General features: G+C 25.1%; 6 protein-coding genes across 6 annotated transcripts; 3 read left to right on the top strand and 3 right to left on the bottom strand.

The window, feature by feature from the left end:
- Positions 1–914: 914 nt before the first annotated feature.
- PmUG01_12057700 (WD repeat-containing protein, putative) lies at positions 915–3344 on the bottom strand (the record flags this gene model as incomplete). Its single annotated transcript, XM_029006805.1, has 1 exon — positions 915–3344. One exon carries the CDS (start codon positions 3342–3344, stop codon positions 915–917), a length of 2430 nt encoding a protein of 809 aa, XP_028863257.1.
- Positions 3345–5653: 2309 nt separating this feature from the next.
- Positions 5654–6229, top strand: PmUG01_12057600 (OPA3-like protein, putative; the record flags this gene model as incomplete). Its single annotated transcript, XM_029006804.1, has 1 exon — positions 5654–6229. One exon carries the CDS (start codon positions 5654–5656, stop codon positions 6227–6229), a length of 576 nt encoding a protein of 191 aa, XP_028863256.1.
- A 1144-nt stretch (positions 6230–7373) lies between these two features.
- PmUG01_12057500 (conserved Plasmodium protein, unknown function) lies at positions 7374–8420 on the bottom strand (the record flags this gene model as incomplete). Its single annotated transcript, XM_029006803.1, has 1 exon — positions 7374–8420. The coding sequence occupies one exon, from the start codon at positions 8418–8420 to the stop codon at positions 7374–7376; it is 1047 nt and encodes a 348-aa protein (XP_028863255.1).
- Positions 8421–10310: 1890 nt separating this feature from the next.
- Positions 10311–13274, top strand: PmUG01_12057400 (conserved Plasmodium protein, unknown function; the record flags this gene model as incomplete). Its single annotated transcript, XM_029006802.1, has 1 exon — positions 10311–13274. The coding sequence occupies one exon, from the start codon at positions 10311–10313 to the stop codon at positions 13272–13274; it is 2964 nt and encodes a 987-aa protein (XP_028863254.1).
- Positions 13275–15815: 2541 nt separating this feature from the next.
- On the top strand, positions 15816–18506 carry PmUG01_12057300 (conserved Plasmodium protein, unknown function; the record flags this gene model as incomplete). Its single annotated transcript, XM_029006801.1, has 1 exon — positions 15816–18506. The coding sequence occupies one exon, from the start codon at positions 15816–15818 to the stop codon at positions 18504–18506; it is 2691 nt and encodes an 896-aa protein (XP_028863253.1).
- Positions 18507–19394: 888 nt separating this feature from the next.
- Positions 19395–21540, bottom strand: PmUG01_12057200 (pyridoxal 5'-phosphate synthase, putative; the record flags this gene model as incomplete). The annotated part of the gene is made up of 8 exons (XM_029006798.1): positions 19395–19420; positions 19547–19590; positions 19731–19848; positions 19992–20058; positions 20282–20370; positions 20656–20716; positions 20883–21155; positions 21358–21540. 8 exons carry the CDS (start codon positions 21538–21540, stop codon positions 19395–19397), a joined length of 861 nt encoding a protein of 286 aa, XP_028863252.1.
- Positions 21541–22488: the final 948 nt, after the last annotated feature.

Raw genomic sequence — 22488 nt, 5'->3', positions numbered from 1 at the left:
GTGGACCTCATATTTTTTCTACCTAACTTCGATTATGTATATTTGCATTTTTTCGTTTTCCCCATTTCACTTACACCTTTTACTTTTTAATTTTTACCTTTTAATTGTTCTCATTTTTGCTTTTCTTTAATATGTTCTTGTGTTTGCGAGGACCTTTGCCCCTTTTTATGTTGCTCTTAAATAACACATGTTTGTAGGATAAACGTATATTTCCCATTTTTTCTATTTTTTCCAATATATCCAATTTTTTATTACGTTTCAAAGGAGTGTTATTTTTCAGAAGTACGAACGACACCCCTTTGTAGAGCAAGGCGCTATTCTTTTAAAAATCATATTTATAATTAAAAAAATAAAAATGTTTATGCTTCTACTTTAAAATATATGTATATATCTGTATATGTATATATGCGTATACATACATACATATATACGTATAATATATATGCCAAACGAATTAAGAATAAATATGTCTAATAAATGTTTTAAATAAGAAAATCAAAAATGTGTACAAACTTGCATGTATAATTATAAATTATATGTATTTGTTTATGACAAAATTAAAAAATTATTATTCATTAAAATTAACAAGTTTAAAAAAAAAAAAAAAAACATAAATCAATTACATTGTCTGATGCTATCAAGCAAGGATCAACAATGGATCGCATAATTTAGTAAAAATTAATTTTAAGGAGTAATTAATTTTTTTTTTTTTTTTTTAATTACAAATTAAAAAAAAAAAAAGAAATAAAATAACAAATGTTTCTCAGGTGTATGTATGTGTGTGTGTGAGGGTAATTCATAGAAAAATTGTGATATAATTTAATTACTTGGTGTATATATTTTATTCTATTATTTTTGGGGGTCATATCTTAGCCATTTCTTGGTCATCTCCTGGTTACACTTCATCTATGGTACTACTCTTCCTTAAAATTGTCTTTAAGGTACAAGTCCAAATCGCTTTTGTATATCTGGTCTGGTAGTGTAAAAAGTATAAGGATATTATTTTTATCAACCGAAACAAAATTATTAATTTTAAAAGGGTTAAACTTGAACAATTTTATGTATTTGCATCCATAGGTAAAGACACAGTGATGTTTGCTTTTATTTACATCAAATAAATTAATTATTCCTTTATTATTTAATGAGCCAATATAATTAAAGGCTTCAATATTACACCAAAAGAGGGAATGAATAAAAGTATCTGAATTGAAAAAATCTTCATTGTAATAATTATTGTATGAATGATCATAAAAGTAATTCACATTTGTACTGTTAGTATATTCTCCATTTTGTAAGGATGTCTGATAGGGCTCAAAATAACAATCATTTAAACTATAATTATTATACGAATTATCATGTATAATTTTATATGGTAAGTTATTGTTTATAAAGCGTATATCAAATATAAAAATATTATTTAATGAACTTAAACAAATCAAATTATTATCTTCACTGTTATATTTATCAATGTCGGATATTTCATATTTCGTTATTTTCTTATGAATTGAGTGAATATTCACATTATTACTACTACTTGAAGTACTTGTTGAAAATACATTTCTGCTGTTACTACTATTACTACTACTACTGCTCACATGATTGAACTTATTTTGTGTATTTTTATTTTTCATCCTTATATCAAATAATGAAAAATAACCACTATATGTTGACCCTATAATTAACGAATCATACAACCATCTCACATTGCTATACAATTCATTCGTTTTAATGGATATATATGGATGAATTTTACACACATTTTCATGGTCATCACTATATTTACCATTATTATTATCACTACTACTACTATGATTATTATTATTACTATTACTGCTATTGCTATTACTATTACTACTCGACTTAGTATTATTACTAGCATTACTGTTAATATCATATATGAATATGTTTTTATCGTCCCCGTTACTCAGTAAATAATTATTTTTAAAAAAAAGCCCTTTTCCTGTTTTCGTGTGCCCTACTAATTCTAGTAATAATTGTCCATCATATATTTTCCTTTGTTGTAATTTTTTTCTATATTTTTCGGACACTTGAATTCTTTTATTCTTCACATCCTTTTCATTCGATGCATCATTATTTCTTACATAATTTTTATTTAAATTATATCCCCTTTTTCCTTGTTCACATTTGTCTTGTCTAACATCGAACTTCGTATCGTCATCTTTATCTTCATTCTCATTTTCATTTTCGTTTTCGTTTTCTCCTCTTTCGTCATCATCATTTAATTCTTTATCTAACATTCCATCTTCTTCTATTTTATTTATTCTATCTATTGTTTTCTTAATATTATATAAATATATCTTACCTTTTATGGATTTATTTGCTATAATAACATTCCCATCGTGTACAAAATTGGTGCCATTATTGCACATTTCTTTATTGCAATATAATATAGTGGAATTAGTAGCATAATATGGTATATTCATACAATTATATCTTTTAATAATTGGTACGTGTTTATATTTCTTCCCATAATATTTTTTAAAAGAATCATCTATAATATTATTTTTAAGAGCAGAGGAATAAAAAAAATCTTGTTCATTTTTTTTATTTACTTCTTCTTTAGTTATTACACGTAGTATGCTCATTTTATAATTATCTCTTTTTTTCGAATTGTGAAAAACAACGATTCCTTCATTAAGGTACTGATAACCATCTTTTGAATGGTTGTTCATATTTAAAATTTCTATGTTACTAACATTATTATACAAATTCGTTATTAATATATCTGAATATAAATCCACAATATTTTTCCACCATAAACTCAATAATATATCTTTTTTTCTATAATGATCATATACAAAGCTTTGTTTAGAAAACACATTGTTTATAAGTAGGTTATCGTTTAGGTCAACTGTCAGTGCGTTTTTACCCTTGTCTTTATTTTCTCTCTGAGTTTGGTTGTTCACCCTTTCACCCCTTACTACATAATTATTACCACTGCTGTTATTACCACTGCTGTTATTACCACTACTGTTATTACCACTGCTGTTATTACCACTACTGTTATTGCCATTGCTATTATTACCATTGCTATTATTACCATTGCTGTTATTACCATTGCTGTTATTACCATTGCTGTTGTTAATATTGTTTCCTATGTTACTAATATTATTCAAATTACAAGCACTCTCTCCATATTTTCTTTCTCCCCTAGTCATATATTTAGATGCACATGATAAGGAGGAATCGCTTAAATTGTCGGAGATTTCATCAGATTCTTCTTCATTTATGTTTTTATTTTTCCCGTTTTTCTTACATCTTAATTCATATTTATTTCTTCCATGTAAATTCGAATTAGACTGGTTATACTTGGTATTTTTCATTCTTCGTTTTTTATTTTTTTTTCCCCCCACCCCTTTCTTTTCTTATCCGTCCTTTGTTTTGTTATTTTTTGGGGTTTATTATTCTTACAGAGCCCTACGTTTCGCCTTCTTTCTTTCGTCTTTCGTCTTTTGCTCTTTACTCTTTAATCTTTGTTCTTTGTTCTTTTTTCTTTATTTTTTTCAAACGATAATTGGGTATATATTTTTAATAAGATATAAAACATTTTTTAAAAAGTTCCTTTATATGCTTTGGTACGTTATTAAAATATTTTACATATTATAATATACATTATGCATCAACATTATTATAATAATTACTATTATTATTATTTTCATAGTAATATTTGCCTTTTTTTTTTTTTTTTTTTTTTTAATTTACTTTTATTTTTTTTTAATTTTTGTTAGGAGATATTAAATCACCACAAATTTATGTCATTATTTGTATTTTTGACATACACGTATAGGAGAATATTTTAATTTATGTTATACCACCCCAAGGTGCTTGAAATATAAAAATTTCTCTTTATGCAAAAATTTTAATGTTTTATTATAAACCATTATACATTAAATTTTTTGTAGAAACTAAAAAACAAAAAATTAAAATAAAACAAAAATAAATTACATAAAAATCATAAACGCGTAGGCATATTTATATATGTATATTCAGTAAATATAATGTACTATATATATATATTATATATTTATATTTTAATATATATTTGTATATAATGGCGAATTTTCCTTAATGTAATCAATATCATATATAATATTTCAAAATGACAAAAGAAATATGTATGTTCAAAATTGTAAAGTTTTCTCTTAACTCGTACTATATTAATATTTAAACACAATATTGTTGTGTAATTGTATAACAAAAACCGAATAATTTTGTTTTAGCTTACTCAAAGTAACATGAAAAAAAAAATATTATAATAAAATAAAATCAAATAGTTCGGAAATTAACACATAAAAATTATATCGTAATTAAAATATTAAACAAACGTGCATATCAAATAATATAATGTAAAATAAAAGGAAAAACAATCATATATTCTATGTAATATCTGTATAAATACATTTATAATATACAAACATATTTGCTGTGTATACATGAATATGCAAACAGATACATGTTATATATATATATATATATATATATATATATATATATATATATATATATACATGAAAAGAAAAGTATTATATAGGAGGATCTCATTTATGCCTTTTTTCCCTGGCAGTACATATGATTTTACGTTATGCACATGTTTGTGTAAATGCATAATGTAAACATGTAACAATACACATATATACAAACATATATATATACTTATATATTATGAAAAGGTTATATTGAGAATAAACTAAATGCGTATGAATTCCATTTTATTTATTATTATTTTTTTATATGCTTTACGCTAAAAAGTAAAGATACAGTATTTTGTTTTACTGCACGGAAGCGTGTATTTTCATCTTGTTTTTTTATTCCTACAAAATAAAAAGAGGAGAGGTCGCTGTTGAGTTTCTCCAATTTTGTGGATACCCATTGTGATTTATTTTGTTTTATATCGATATATTTTTTTTAATTTCGATACATTTCGTTTTATTTCGATACATTTTGAATTATTTCGATATATTTTTATTTCATTTTATTTCTTTATATTTTGTTTTATTCTTTTATATTTCGTTATATTGTATTTTATTCTTTTATATTTCGTTATATTTTGTTATATTTCATTACGTTTTATATGTGATACCATAATAAATTAAAATATAGAAGATTAAATTTTTAAGAACATACCTAAAAAGTTTATATAAATTGGTGTCCTGTGAAAACGCAAAAAAGAGAAAGTAATGATATTGTTAGAAAAATGCAAATAAGATACAGAATTTTGAGGGAAACTTTTGAAAAATTTAATTAAGATGAACTATGAAAAATACAAAATTTAGTAGGACGTTGTGGACTATTTACACCCAAACTCGTGCGCATATGAGTATATATATATATATATGCATATGAGTATATATGTTTGTGAATATGTGTATCTATATATGTGAATACCTGTATATGTAGAAAATATAGTTAGGCTCACTTCGAAATTTTGCTACGGAGCTCGAAATTACATATAACTTTCAATTCCATGTGCAGAAATGCAAAAATAAAAAGAATATACGAATACAATTTTTAAAGATGTGTAACATGAACTTGCACATAAATGAGTTATGCTCAAAAAGAGGAAACTTGTCTTAGTTAAAAAATAAAAAAAAAATAAAATAAGGTTAATATATGTATACAGAGGAAAAAGAAAATGATTCCTTTTTTTAAAATAGGAATTGTTTTAATAAGACAAGTAAGTAAACCAATATCAGGTTATATAAAAAAAAAAGCTATAGATAATAAAAAATTTAAAAGCATATGTATATATTGTGGAAAAAAATACTATTTCTTCGAACAATACATACAAAAAAAATTTTATAATTCGAATGCAACCAATGTCAATTACAGTTCTTATATAAGTGAAAACAAGTCAGTTAATGTAGGTAGTGAAATTCTTGGAGAAACTATTATCTTTTTAGTAGCTGCATTAATTATTGTAGCTGAGTATAAAAGAAACAGCATGAAAGAAGCAAAAAAAGAATTAATACTAAATCATAAGTTAGAAACACTAAATATACAAGTTAAGGAGTTACAAAGAGAAAATGATGAAATTATGAAAATTGTGTTACCAAATAAAAAGAATGTCAGAAATAATAGAAGTTTTGACGTTTCAAATACGAATTTTTTTAAAGATATTTTCAATAAAATTTTGAGCAAATCTAATGAAACGACAAACAATGAGAAGGAAAGGAACTATTCTGATGTTCCGGAGGAGAAGGAAAAGTAGTACATGATATCAGAACATAAGTTAGAAGCTGTTTTATGAACATTCGCAACGGTGTAAAGCTATATATATATATATATATATATATGTATATGTGTATATATACACCTGTTTGTATATAAGTGTATATGTACGTATACGTCTTCTTATGTCTTTGTAAAAAATATAAGGATAAAAGAGTATGCTTAAAAAACAGGTGTTTCTGACACAAGGCAAAATCTTGCTTCTTTTTTTGTTTTATAAATATATATATATTTATATACGTGCATATTTTCCTTACCATTTTTTGTAAAACTTTCGGATTTTAAAAATCGTCTATGTATAAAAATAAATATAAACATAAATATATATATATATATATGTATATACATATATATATTTCCATTTTTTAAGTTTTACCGCTTTTTTTTTTTTTTTTTTTTTCTCGCATTTATTTAAAAATTTACCACTGTGCTTCATTTTTGTTTAAGTTGAAATGTCATTGGAAAAGTATAGGTAACACATAAAAAATTTAGTTATTTCTACGTATATTTGAATGTAAGTGAATATATATATATATATATGGTACGAATCAATTATGCAGTAGAAAAATGATGGGAGAAAATATGTGTAGATACCTACGTAAATCAGCAAGTATATATGCATTTAAGTTCATATACGTAGAAATTGTTTAAAGTTGAATAATTTTCAAAAGTTACAAATAAGTTCACAAAAAAAAAAAAAAAAAATTAAGCAAAATAATGAGAAATAATGCGAAATAAAGAAAAATAATATAAAATAATATAAAATAATGCAAAATAATGCAAAATAATGCAAAATAATGCAAAATAATGCAAAATAATGCAAAATAATGAAAAATAATGAAAAATAATGAAAAATAATGCAAAATAATGAAAAATAATGCAAAATAATGCAAAATAATGAAAAATAATGCAAAATAATGCAAAATAAAACAAAATAAAATAAAATAAAATCTAAAACACAAATATATTTTTGCTGTTTTTGGCCTTTTTGTGGCTACAAAACAGTTACTCACGGAATACGTAAGCAAATGTCGGTAAATATTATCACAAGTACAATGTATATGAACTACTCCAATAGTTTTGTATCTACACCACTAGTGAAATAAAAAATGGGACGTGTCCCTTTATCTTTTGTTATTTTTTTTTTTACTTGTTCTATACTTTATTTGAGGAACGCTTGAAAGCTTTATGACTTCACTACTTTTGTTGTCCGCTTTTATACACCCTGAAACAAAAGATGACAATTTCTTAAAATCATCAAAATTTTCTTTATAAAAATAACCATAGTATTCACTAGTCTGTCCCTCAGTATGATTGAAAAGGCAAAAAACATGAATATCTCTATTTTTGTTGTAAGATGTAAAAATTTCATCATTTAACTTCAATAAAAATTTCTTGTGGTCAATGATCATTGGGTTAATATCAAAATATTTATTATTAACAAAAATATCATTAATGTAATTATATTTATTACTTCTGTTAGTCATATGATTTCTACTAATAAATAGTACACATTTTTTATTTTTATTTAAACATTTTGTCTGGAACTGAGGAAATTTACTAAAAAATGGAACTGAAAATACTAATGCATCACGTACAAATGTTATGAATTTTTTTTTACTATTTAATAAATCCAAAGTAATTGGTTTAGGTTTTCTACCATAACAAATAATAAAAGCTTGAGTTCTTTCACTTAACTTAAAACGTTCATACACATTTTGGTTACTTGGTAATTTGCTTTTACAATTAATAATAGCTATATTCAAAATGCTTGGAAAATTTGATATGTTTGAGTTAATAACTGAGTGTATATTTTCTTGCTTATCATTTTTACAATATACTAAATAAGGTTTGTTACTAAAAAATATTTCTTTTAATTTTTCTGTGTCTGACACGTCAATATATTTTATATTGTAAAAGTGAGTGTGAAAAAATTCGAGAAGAAACTGAAAAAAACCGCTAAAAATTAAAAAAGTAATAAATAATCCAACAAAAAAGGAATACTTATATTTTGTTTTAACTTTATTAGCTAATATGTACTTTATATACTTAAATAAATCTTTTATTCTACTTTTTTTTTTTTTTTTTTTTTCCTCTTCATCTCTTTTCGAACTCTCAGAAGGATAAGCACCGTTTTCCTTATAATTTTTACGCTTAAATATATTCATCATTCTCGCAAATTTTACACTTTTTTTCAAATGGTTCCGCTTTGACAATTGATAGAGTAAACATAAGTTTTTTTTTTTTTTTTTTTTTTTTTTAATTTATAAAGTATAACAAATGTACTATAAATTCTGTTACCATGTACGTATATATTATTAATTAGATTAATTCGTTAATGTTTGTTGGTTTTTCTTTTCTTTTCTTTGCTTTTATGTTTTTTTGTTTTTCTGTTTTTTTCGTTTTTTTTGTTTTTTTCGTTTTTTTTTGCTTTTTTTCATGTTTTGTTTTTTTAATTTTGAATTAAAGTTTGTTGTGAAAAGATGTATGCGATTTAAGGTTAATTTCAGCTTTTTCAATTACCTTTGTGAAATTTTTATTAAAACCTGCGAAACCCCATTGCTTATTTTTTTTTTTTTTGTGACTTCCTTGCTTTATTATTATTATTACAAATATAGTATTTTAAGCAAACTGTGGGATTTAAAAAAGCTTATTGAGAATTTTTCCGTAATCCACTGCTTTTTTGTTGTGTGTGAAAAATAAAAGTGTTCAGTTCATTTTTTCTTTTCAAATGGCATTTATTAAAAAAACAAATGAGTCGTCCAAAGTAAGCAACATGATTTCTGGTTTGTAAAAAAATATATTATACATATATATATATATATATATATATATATATATATATATATATATATATATATATATATATACATGTAAATGTATATATGTATGAATATATATACATACTCTCTGCGTTTAATTTTAAATGGGAAAAAATTTGTCAAATTTGCAAAATTTTGAAATCGCCGATAAGTGAACATAAAGTCCTGTTTATAAATATACTCCATGTACTTCTATATATGTATATTTTTACGTATATACATTTATTTCGAAGTTACAGCATACATCTTGTGCATTTATTTACTCCATATTTGTAACCTTAAACAATATTTCTTATTTATATATACCCACCATCATTATTATAGATTGTTACACCTAATTTTTTAAAAAAGGTTTATTATACTGTAACGCTAGCTGAAATTCTTTTTTACACCTTTTAATTTTTTTTTACTTTTTTTAAACTTTTTCTTTAAAAAAAAAAGGAGAAAATATTTTAAAACTTTGATATAGAGAAAAAAGGAAAAAATAATTTTTTTGGAGGTTAAAATGCTAATAAAAATAAATTTTTTTTTTTAAAACATTGTATAGTAGCTGAATTGGTACAAATTGAACATTCTTTTATTTATTTATGTTTTTTATTTTATTATTATTATTTTTTTTTCCTCTAAATCTATATAAATGCCGAACAAATGAATTAATTTGTCGATAACGAAATAAAATGGGGGGTAGGTGTAAAGTCACATAAGATAGTAATTGCATGTAAATATATACAGAATAAATATGCGTTATTTGTACGTTCATACATATAAATGTATACTTATATATATATATTCATATAATCAGCCACTTAAAGCATTGATGTTTCCTAAGTAACCCACCTCGAAAGCAAAATAAGTAGCCTAGCTAATAGCTGAATGTTAAAATAATAAAATAATGAAAGCAAAAAAAAAAATAAAAAAAGAATAAAAATATTTTGCCCGCTTATTATACATTTGGTGTTGAACAGTAAGGTGGATATATTTGTGCTTTTATATGTATAGGTGTTACATATATAAATATATATATACATATATGTGTGTATATATATGTGTGTATATATATGTGTGTATATATATGTGTGTATATATATGTGTGTATATATATGTGTGTATATATATGTGTGTATATATATGTGTGGGGGGGGGTATGTGCACGTGAGCCTTTACAAATATGTAAACAAGCACAAATGCACATACAACCATATACCCACCCACAAATACTTCTTATATAAACACTAAATTATGATCCTACGGCTTAAGGCAAAACATCATAGACTTCTTTCGAGAAAAGCAAAATGCTTCTTACAGTTTCGTAAATTTCATCTACTTAGCAACAATGATTTATATGAGAAGCTAAAAAACAGCAATTATCTTATTAAGTTAATTAAAGATGTTAAAGATGGCACAGAAAAGGAATATAAAGAGGAGCATGGTTTATCTAATATAGATTTAGGGATTTCTTATCTTTATAAAAATGTTATTATGAACAAAGGTGATGAAAAAAAAAAAAAAAAAAAAAAAGAGATGATGATGATGATCCATGATAATTTTGATGATTCTATGCATGCATCTACAAATTTAGAACTATATGACAAACGTTACTGTAATTATGCTATCACTATCAAGCAATGTAATGATGTAAAAAGCGCACTAAATATAAAGGAAGTGTACCTTTATATAATGAATTCATTAAATAGCCTCACCGTAAAACAGGTTTTACTAATATTATATAGCTTCTTTGTTCACAACATGAATATCGTATATTTAAAAAAAATAAATGAGCATATTATAAATAATATATATAATTTCAAAACAAATGATTTAATATTAATTCATTTATTTTACATCTACTTTGAAAACAAATATAGTTACAAAAAAGGTGACACACATTTTTACCTTAACAATTACAATGTTTTTTTAATAAGAAACAAATTTAAAAAGGATGCAAAAATTAACTCGTTGAATGATATTAGTAGCGTTCATCGTGAAATATGTAAACTTGCGAACGCGCTGATTAAATATAGCAGCTATTTATTTTACAAACGAAAACAAAGTTTGCACTTAAGTCAAATAGCGGAAATACTTTTTTTGTGCCATAAGTACAATAATATACATAATAATATGCATAATAATATATATACTGAAGAATTACTTGATCATTTTGTTAGTGTCCTTGATAACTCTCTTCAATTAATAGATATATCTAATGTAGAATTAGCTTTAAGTGAAAAAGAAAAAAACATAAAAAATAAAAACGCCCTATATGACTTGACAAAATTTTACACAATCATTGACTGCTTTTACTACATATCAGGCATTAAAAAAGTCTGCGAGTTTGGACATAAAAAAAATAAATATTTCTTTAATTTTTGTTCCTTTCTTAAAAGGAATTATAAAATGCTGTCAAATTTAGACATGCACCAGTTGTTTCTGCTGCTGCAGGTAGGAGGAAATGTTGAGGGAGGAGAAAACGTGGAAAACGTTGAACGGGTTGTAGAGGTGGAAAATGTTTGGACTGTTGGAAGGGGTGCAGATAATTGGGATGTTGAAGGTGATCAAGTTTTCCAAAACTTTCAAAATAGTCGTATGAAATATGCTATTCTTAAGTTAATCGAAGAAAAATTGAAACAACCTAGTGACGAATCTCCACAAATTAGCACAGTTGTAACTTGCAAGTATTTTAATAAGTGCGTAGATACACTTTATTCAGTATATTTATATAGTAATGAAAAGTACATACTCCAGAACAATAAAAACAGTAATGTAGAAGAAATGCATAATGAGCATTTTTCTCATAATAGCAATACTGACAATGGGCATGGCGAAATGGGTTTTGAAAATGATGACAAAAGAAGGGAAGAAAAAGGGGAAGGAAAATATAAAGAGAACTACATCTGCATCGATATGTCTGGAGGTCTACATTCCCGTGTGCTACTAAATACGAACAGGTACACAACGGAAAATATGAGTGCAAACAAACATGATAATTATTATGCCACCGATGGGAGCAAAATAAATATGAAACATAATAGAGTATATAAAAGTCATACTGTACATTTATTGGCGCATGTAAAATTTTTAGATAGCATTAATCATTATATTAAAACGAAAGGTACTAACAGTAAAAGGAAATACCTACCAATACTTCTTTCAAGTTTAGAAAATTCAATAAATTACAAAAATATGTTAATATATTTTATTAATAGTCTAGACAAAACAACAGATATAGATATATTGTTATTCTATATTATATCAATAAGTACTCACATAAATAATATATATGTATTATCATATTTAGGTTATTTATATGAACGTATTAGAATAGGGCAATTCTCAAATTCTTCCAGTTTTACTTCAGATAAAATTGAAGTATTATTATCAAGTCTGTATAGACTTATAAATAATAACAATAGTTATGGAACCAATCTGGAGGTACAAAAGGATTTTTATAAAAATAACAAAGAATTTTTCTTACTACTATACAGAAATAACCTAGATGTGTATGAACACATTAAAGGTAAGTTACTAAATATGAATGTAATTAAAATTAGAAATGTACAGGAATTTTTATTTCATTATACTTATAAATATATGATTCAAAATACTTTTATCTGTTTAGAGAAAAAGTTGTATTATATAAATGACTTAACAACAATTAATGAGCTTTTGTATTATTTTTTAAACATAAATAATTACAATATGAAGTATTCTTCCGAAATTAGCTCAGATGCGCGTAAAATTTCCATTCTTTTTTTTGAAAAAATTTTTATTTTAAACTTTTTAAGCATATATAAAGATGCATATAATCCGTTTCACAATGCAGTAAGGAAAATTTTGGTTTTCATCAGTACAGATACAAATGTAGATAATAATATACTCTTAAATTATGTAATGAATATATATTTTCAGTCGTGCATTTCTGCTTTTACTAATAACATATTTACATACATTACAAATATTCTTGAAGACCTCTTCAAAGATCACTTTCATTTAACATATAAAAATGAACAATTTGTGTTATTCCTAAATTCAAACAATTTAAATTTTGACTCATCTAAAAATGACATAATAAACATCATGAGCAAAATGATTGACTACAATTTTAACATATACATAATTAATTTCTTGATTTTAGTTTATGCTAACGTGAATTTTAATAAATTATTCCATAGAATTAAGGATTATTTGTATTCTTACGCAATTTAATTCATTTTATCCATTCCTGTCGCAAACTTTTTGCCTATTACTGTATTAATGGCTTGTTTGTTTATACATTTTTGCGCGAACTTAATGTTGTTGATAAAATACAGGTACACTCAATTTGGTGTAACTGTTTTATTGTTCGCTTGTTTGTTCGTTTGTATGTTGGTTTATTTATTTATTTGTTTTTTTTTTTGTTTTTTTTTTTTTCTAAATTCAAAATTGTGGAGAAACGAAACTCCCTTTTTTCCTAGTAGTGCACATGGGCGTACAACTAAAATTTTGAACTAATTTTTGTGATGAATAATTTTAATCAAATTTGCCCTTTTGTTGCCGTCATAAGTAGTTAAGCTTCAACCCCAGAGTGAGATAGAGCAGTTAAATATGCATTTTATGAATTTTCTTTTATTAATCTCTGCTTTTACATATCGTTATTTATTCATCTATTTTTCACCTTTCAAGTGTTTATGAAAATTATAGAATGTACCACATTGTACATTTTTTTTCTTTCTTTTTTTCTTTCTATTTTTCTTTTCCTTTTTTTTTTTTTTTTTAAATCATATTTTATTATAGTAACGTTCTTTTTATGATAAAATGGTAATATTCAAAACAATAACGCAGCAAAATAAAAAAAAAAAAAAATAACCTAGATTTAAATAAAATAGAAGAAAACAAATAAACGAACAAACAAAATAGAAGTGTGCACATACAATTTTTAAAGACCATATAACTACAAATATGTATTACTTTTTAACATATGTTTATCCATTGACAAAAAAAAAAAAAATATATATATGTATACAATAAATACATGTACAAACATATATACAAACATATATACAAACATATATACAAACATATATACAAATATATATACAAATATATAAATATATATATATAAATATATACGTACATATTTGTCAAGGTGAAAATTTTTTAGTTTTTATACAATTTTTGCACTTTACATTTTTTAATTGACTTCTTTTCATCAATTTAAAAAAAAAAAAAAACTGAAATAAGTTCATTGACTATTTCAATGAGTAAAAATTGTTTATTTTGAATATTTAAATGTAAAAGAAAGACAAAGGAAAAACAAAAAAAAAGAAAAAAAAACTGTACATTTTGTGATGCTATATATTACTATGTACAATCAAGATGCTAAATATGTAATTTTATTACTAAAAGAGGATTGTACAAAAATATGTAAATACATAAGTGTATGTGGAGAGGTCAATACGTACATAAAACAAATTGTTAAATTAACCAAATGGTTCTTTTTATGCGCAATATATTTATGTATAAATAATATATTTGTATATATTTTTACCTTACTGTTTTTTTCTCTTTTAAAAAAAAAAAAAATAATGCATTAGCTAAATTGAAAACTGTAGGTAATACCTAACATTTTTTTTTTAAATAATAATAATCAGGAATTTTTTAAATATTTATAAATTGTATTAATAGAAAAAGAGAAGGTGTGGAAGAGAAAGGTGAAGGAAAGGGGAAAAGATGAATAAAAGAGAAAAATATCGACGTATTATTAAATCTCCTTTTTGTTTTCCTTTTTTCCGTTTTTGCGTTCATGCGTTAAAGCGTTTATCTGTTTATGCATTTTTGCGTTTCTGTGTTATTCCTTTTTTCTGTTTTTTTTTTTTTGTTTTTTTTTTAACATAATGTGTGCACAACATTTTTTACGTATATAATAATATACCAAAAAACCGGTACTGTAACAACATATTAGCAGGTAAATATTTTTAGGAGTGTGCAATTAACCCTTATATATTTGCCCTCTAAAGTGACTATGCATATTATACTTTATTTATATCAACTTAAAAACCATTTCAATACACACATGTATATATATGTATATAATATATTTGCAAAAAGTTTGGATATTAAAAAGGTGATAAATAAAGAGCTAATTTTGCGAGGAATATATTTATCACATATGTAATAAGAGGAGGGCAATTAAAAGACATAAAGGAATATATCAAAGGATTATATCAAAAGATTATATCAAAAGATTATATCAAAAGAATATACCAAAAGAGTATATCGAAGGAATATACCAAAAGATTATATCGAAGGAATATACCAAAAGATTATATCGAAGGAATATATCAGGTATACATACTAGTGGCGATAAAACAAAAATCACATTTAAAGGAAAATATAACCAAAGGAGATAACACATAATTTAAGAAAAAAAAAAAAAAAAAAAAAGTCAAAATAGAATAACTGAGCGAGGGAACCAGTTACACAAGACAACTAATCAGACACCGTAATAACAAAGCAACGTTGTAAAGGGGGCTAAAAATATGACTACCTGCAAAACTTTAGGAAGGATAGAGTAGATAGAGTAGATTCCCGTAAAATAACCTAACATAGTAATAAATTAGTAGGGAAAAATAATAAAGTAGTAGAGTAAAATAATCTAGAGGCATAAAATAATTAAGTGGAGTGAAATTAAGGGGCAAAGGAGGCAGCTAGAACGAAGGTACAACGAACGAAGATAAAACGAAGGAGTAGAATAAGGGAGGTAACAAAATGAACAGGCTGATTCTGAACAAAGCAACTTCATCAAATGATGAACCTACTCCGGGTTACTTATACAATGAAATATCTCAGATAGCGTTTTGTTCCAAGGATTCTTTGAATTTTGTGGGTGAATATTTAATAAAGAAATTACAGAGAACAGACTTAAATGTAAAATTAAAAACGTTGAAAATATTAAAGCATTTATGTGATAAGAAAAGATCTGATTTTAGAATCTTTTTAAAAAAGAAAATAGACTTAATTAAGGAATGTCAAAATTGTAATATAGTACATGACGAATTAAAAGGTGATACTCCATCTATGTTAGTTCGTAAGGAAGCTACGGATTTAATAAAAGTAATATATTCATATGATGGTGCAGACAATAATGTAAAGAATTCAGTAAGTAATAGTCAAGATATGATGAAAAATAACAGAATAGAAGGTTTTGGTAATTCTGTATTTGAGAAGTATAATAATGGAGTTAGCAATAGTTATACTAGTCCTACTTCTGCCAGTGCCAATAGCATGGAATACAATTTAAATGCAAATAATTCCACAATGAACAAATTTAATAATCGAAATAATTATATGAGTAAAATGTTGGGTTTTGGTAATCCATATTTTAACCAAAACCCTGTTCAAAAAACCAAGGGAGAAATAGCTATGAAATATTTAAATGAAGTTGCAAATAAATACATTCCCTCTTCTTTTGTAAATAAAATTAATAAAGTTAGTGCGTCTATTTCAAAAAATTATGCAAACGGTTCTTTGAATATACAGAGCATAATGAATGGTAATGCTTTTAGTAGAAATTTTGAAAAAAGTTATATGAGGCGTAAGGATAATTTTAACAGTTATGGAGGAAATTGTAGCGGAAACTACGGAGGAGGGGGGTACATTGGAACTTGCCATCCTAATTTTAACAAAATGGAAAAGGCAAGAAAACCTCAGGAATCGCAAGCTTCAGGAATATATGAAGCGAAAATTATAGATGATGTTTTAATGACTACTGGAATTAATAAAGTACCATGTGAAAATTTATTAAACGAATTTTCTCAAAAATGTGAAACATTAGATACAAAAGTAATTGTGTCTATTTTGACTTCAAAATTAAAAAGTAAATTTACAGATGAAGAAGAGACATGGAAATATAAATTCAAAGTTTTATGTGTTATAAGGCATCTACTAATTCATAGAAAAAAAAAAGGAAATGAAAAAGTTATAGAAACGTTAGATTTCTTAATACAAGACTTGAAAAATCAAACTTTGGAAGAGTTGTACAAATGCAAAGAAATTAAACAGTTAAAAAAGCATGTCATCGAAATATTTGTTTTGATGGGATTGCAGCAAAAACCTTCTACTGAAAAGGAGTCTGTAAAGAAAGAATTCAAAAAAACTGTAGAAATCCCAAATTTACTAGATATTGATGATGAATTTCCCTTACCTAGTAATAAGCATGATACTAATAGTGCTATGCGTGGTGGCGGCATGACCGATAGAATAAGCATCAGAAATAGCGATACAAATAACAATAACTATAACAATAACCATAGCAGTAGTACTGTTCCCAGTAGAAGCAACATTAATATTAATAATTTTAGCCCAAATAACAATATGAACAGTTTTGACCTGTTTCATCACGACACAAAAGATATTAAACAAAATTGCCAAGAGAGTATAAGAAAAAAAAAATATAATGAAAACAAGGATTACCATAATGATGATTTTTTAATGAATAGCCAGACCGATAAGAATAACGAATTATTTAGCAGCTTAAATGTTAAGAATTTATCTCAAATGAATATTAATATGAGTAATAAAAATGGTGATACAAAATATAGAAACATGTCAACATCAAAAAATGAAGAAAGAGATTATATAAGCCAAACAACAAACAGTATAGTAAATGCTCCTACCAAAATAAAAAAAAATTGTAATAACAATTTAATTTTCTTAGATAACAAAAATAATGATTATAATCAGAAAGGGGGTCAGACAAACACACTGTCATACAACCAAAGTAATCTAAATGATGATGATAACATTTTAAGCTTCGAAAATGATAATATTAAACATCCTTATAAAAGTAATAACAATCAAATTAATTTCCTATGGGAGAATATGCAGAGTGCGAGCACACATATAAATGACTTGAGCCATTTAAATATTGGTAATCCTGACAAGAGTGTAGCAAATAATTATGACCACATTAATAAAAAATGCGAACTTAGTAACCATTCGAATAATGATATAAATGCATTAATATCCGGAGATAAGGAAAGACACCCGTTTGATAAAAAGAATTTACAGAATATAGAAAATTCTAAATATAACAATGATTTTAGTTTAATAGACATAAATGAAAATATCTGTAGTGGAACAAGGAGAACTTTTGACAATGCAGATATGGATGGGAACATGCATAATTTGAAAAATGAATCATATATAGACGGAGCAACAAATTATAGAAACCATAATAATGCTTCTGCAATAAGTAATAATAAAAGCAAATATAATACAAATAAAGTGTCAGATAGTTTTGAGAATTCTCTGAACAATTCGATGAAAATTGATGATGACCAAATAAATAATTTTTTTACCTCCTTCACTATAACGTCCACAAAGACAGAGGAATCCAACACAAAACCGAATGTAAAATTGGATGCATTTGAGTTGTTAGCAGACCAGCTGAAATTATAGACTTAAATATTATTTTACTACAGGACAAAAAAAAAAGGGAAAAAAAAAGGAAAAACAAATAAGAACAAACTTTTTCATTTTCCCCAATTACATATTGTACACAATTAAAACGTTATTTAAACATTAAGCTTTATACGTTACCCTTAGCTATATGCATTTTATGTATTTTTTAATTTTTTTTTTTACATCCCATTATTGTTTATTTTTCATTTTTTAATTTTTTTTTTATTAGTTGGTTTTCATTATTGGTACATTATTCTTATATGAAAAACACCGCAAGCTGAAATTTTTGTTTAAAGTTAAACAAAAAAGTTAAGTAAAATGAAGTAAAAAAGAATATATATCGAAATACAGCAAAATTGAATAACATAAAATGATAAAATATGTGCAAATTAAAACATATTTCGAATTATTCCACTTAAAATTACTAAAAAATCTTTTCGTCTGTTAAGAAAGTTTAAAGAGTAGTAGTTATATTCGTGCTTACTTTTTAAGGTCCCCTTTGCATTGAAGAAAAACCTTTTTTTTTTTTTTTTTTTTTTAGTAATTTCTTGGTAAGTTCGGGAAATAAAAAAGTGCTTTGAATTATGCCTCTATTTCGTATTTAAAATAGGTGAATGCTCTTCATTATTTTCACATCTCTGGGGATATGTATACATACTATTATATACATATATATATATATACATATCTATGTATGCACAAGAGCTAATCATATAGCAATTTTGCTAATCGTATGAAGGCATCATAACATGCACTCGCCTTTTCTTACTATCCATGATTTATTAAATTTTTTTATATTCGTAATAAGAAGACGAATTGAAAAACAAAAAAAAATATGGAAGACCAAAGTCCGGCATTAAATAAAGTTCATATCTATATCCGTGTCTATAACTGGACATATGAGCTATCTCCTATAAGTTAAAGAACAGGAAATATTTTTTTCCATTCTCCCGCCATTTCTTTAGTTTCATGTGTATGTTTTGAAGAATGTACGAAATAAATAATCAGACGAAAAATTACATAAATAAAACACATACCTGGGAACGGAGGGACCTTTAAGTTATACTTTTTAATTATAGAACTGCGCAAAAAAAAAAAAAAAAAAAAAAATAAATAAATAAATACATACATATGTACATACATAAATGCACATATACACAACACTGTAGGGCGTTCAACCCAGACTACATCATTTTTGTAAAAAAAAAAAAAAAAATTTACGTTGGTATGAATCGCCCTCCCAAGTAATGTTTTTTCTGATAATTTTTTAAACCTTCTTTTGGTAGCATTAAAGATATGTTCATTTCAGAATGCACAAAAAGGCTGCTAGTTGTATCACCTAATTTTTAAAATTCAATTATTTGTTTTTTTAAATGTGTCCACGAAATTTGTTGCATTATTTTTTGTCTTTTAATTCGTTTTATTTCGTTTAAGTTTGTTTTATTTTGTCTTCGTTCGTTTTATTTTGTTTTTTCCTGGTACCTGAATCTATGTTAGTACCCGAGGGAACGTCAATTGAGACAACCGGCTTTTTGCAATTGTTAATCATCTATAGCAGAGATAAAAAAAAATGTTAATCCGTAAACTTTTGGTGTAAACAAAAATAATGCACAAATATTTTATAAAATTAATTGAAAGATATATTAGATTCAACAAAAAAAAAAAAAAAAAAAAAAAAAAAAGAACGGTATACAACGTATAGAACTAAACAAAAGGTGTAAAACCAAATGAAAAAAAAGTGTGTCATGTATACAAAATAAGAGAAATCTTACCTCAATTAATGCATCGAACGGAGTCCTGGGTTCTCCTTTAAAGCTAAAACCAAAAATAGCATCTACTATTAAATCATACCCCAACATTTCTGCATACATAATAATTCGTAAAAATACAATGTATGTTCAAGTAGATCAGAATATTAAAAAATCAAGGTAAAAAATATTTTTTTCATTAAATTAATGATAATGTGTAAAAAAGAAGTTTTAAACGTCTTTTCCTTTGTTGCACGCAAAAGGATGAGATCATGGTTAGAACTTCGTTTCTCTTTCGCACAACTTACACGTGCATTTGTACTTATATATATATTTTTTTTGTGCACTTATAATTGCATCTTTTTTTTTTTTTTTTTTTCTTTTTTATTACGTTTTACCTTCTGCTGTTGTTAATTTTAAAACACCAATTTCGTAATGCTCCATCAGCTTTAATAACCTCTTTAATAATAAAAATTAAGAAGACAAAAATATATAACAGAATACATAAAATTAAAAATTACTGCAAAGTATGGCAGACTATAAAAAAAAAAAAGAACTATCGACAAGAACCTACAACACTACTGACACCACGATTTTTTAAAAAATCATTTAATATTTCTATAACTTTGAAGAGGGTTTTCTTATTTTCCTTAGGGTATATGACCGTAACGTTATAACCGAATTCTTTTAAATGACGAGCTGCTACAAGTCCGTCTCCTCCATTATTGCCGGGACCACAACAAATGAGAATTTTATTAAACTTCCTAGGATTATATTCCTTAAAAATTATTTGAGAAATAGAATGTCCCGCTAATTCCATCAGCTGCTCTGTTGTGTACCCGACTTCATCATTCATTAATTCATTATCTATTGTTTGTGCTATAGTTTGAGAGAGATACTACGTGTAAAAAGATAAGAAATGGAAAGAAAAAAAAAAAAAAAAAATTTCCATAAACCGCTTTAAATTAAGAATATTAAGATAATTATGTTTGTATTTTATATAACAATTTGTATGTTACATCATTTTTTCGTTTCTTCTTCGTTTGTTGTTTGTTGGTTGGCTAGCTTTTTTTATTTTTTTTTTCCCTTCTCACAGTTACTTCCATTTCTCCCTGATTCAAGGAGCTTCTACAACTGCTTCTCTTTCTTTGAGGCAATCCAATATTATGTATATAGGTTAAATTACTTAATCGTAATTTTAGAAAATTAAGAAAACTTAAAAAGTATAAGCTATTTCGCGCTCTAAAGCATGCAGATGTTTTTAAAAAAAATAAATCCTTCATACTATCTTACAGCGAACAAATTTTAAATATGCCTAACAAGAGGTACTATGCATATAATACATATATGTATTTGCGTACATAGGTATATAATAGGTAGGTACAGTAAATACATACTTGTATTTTTATGGTTATTTTAAACCATAATTTAAAACAAATTGCCTTTTATGAATTATCAGAGTATATATTTTCAAACATATATGAATGTGTTATTAATACATTTATTCCTTACTTTTGAAACATCACACTAGTTTATATTAACATGCTTTTTTTTTTTTTTTTTAATTTCTCAAAATAATTTGCTTCGGAAGAAATGCAAATTGTACTTGAAGTTTTTGGTACCATAATATTTATATATTCACATAAGAATATACATAAAGTTTATATACATGAAATTTATGCGCATTCTTTTATACGCATCCATTTATACGCATCCATTTATACGCATACAATTTATACGCATCCATTTATACGCATCCATTTATACGCATACAATTTATACGCATACAATTTATACGCATCCATTTATACGCATACAATTTATACGCATACAATTTATACGCATCCATTTATACGCATCCATTTATACGCATCCATTTATACGCATCCATTTATACGCATACAATTTATACGCATACAATTTATACACATGCAATTTATACACATGCAATTTTTTTTTTTACATCCTTTTTAAATAAACAATTGGGTTACGTAGTTATATGCTATAGTAATAAATACACAACAATAATATAACATTTAAAAAAAAAAATAAAATAAAACGTGATAAGCAAAAATAAAGGTATAAAAATAAAATTTCAAATTATCAAGCAATTATGTCATTTAAAAAAAAAAAAAAAGGAATATTTTTTTTTTTTTTTTTTTCTCCATAAAAGAATTATATATGTGCATATATACATGTATACGTATATAAATATATATCTGTCCCTTCTT

This window comes from Plasmodium malariae, assembly GCF_900090045.1.
Source record: "Plasmodium malariae genome assembly, chromosome: 12".
Lineage (NCBI taxonomy): Eukaryota > Apicomplexa > Aconoidasida > Haemosporida > Plasmodiidae > Plasmodium > Plasmodium malariae.
The sequence above is the reverse complement of the archived record's forward strand: the minus strand, read 5'-3'. Positions and strand labels throughout refer to the sequence as shown.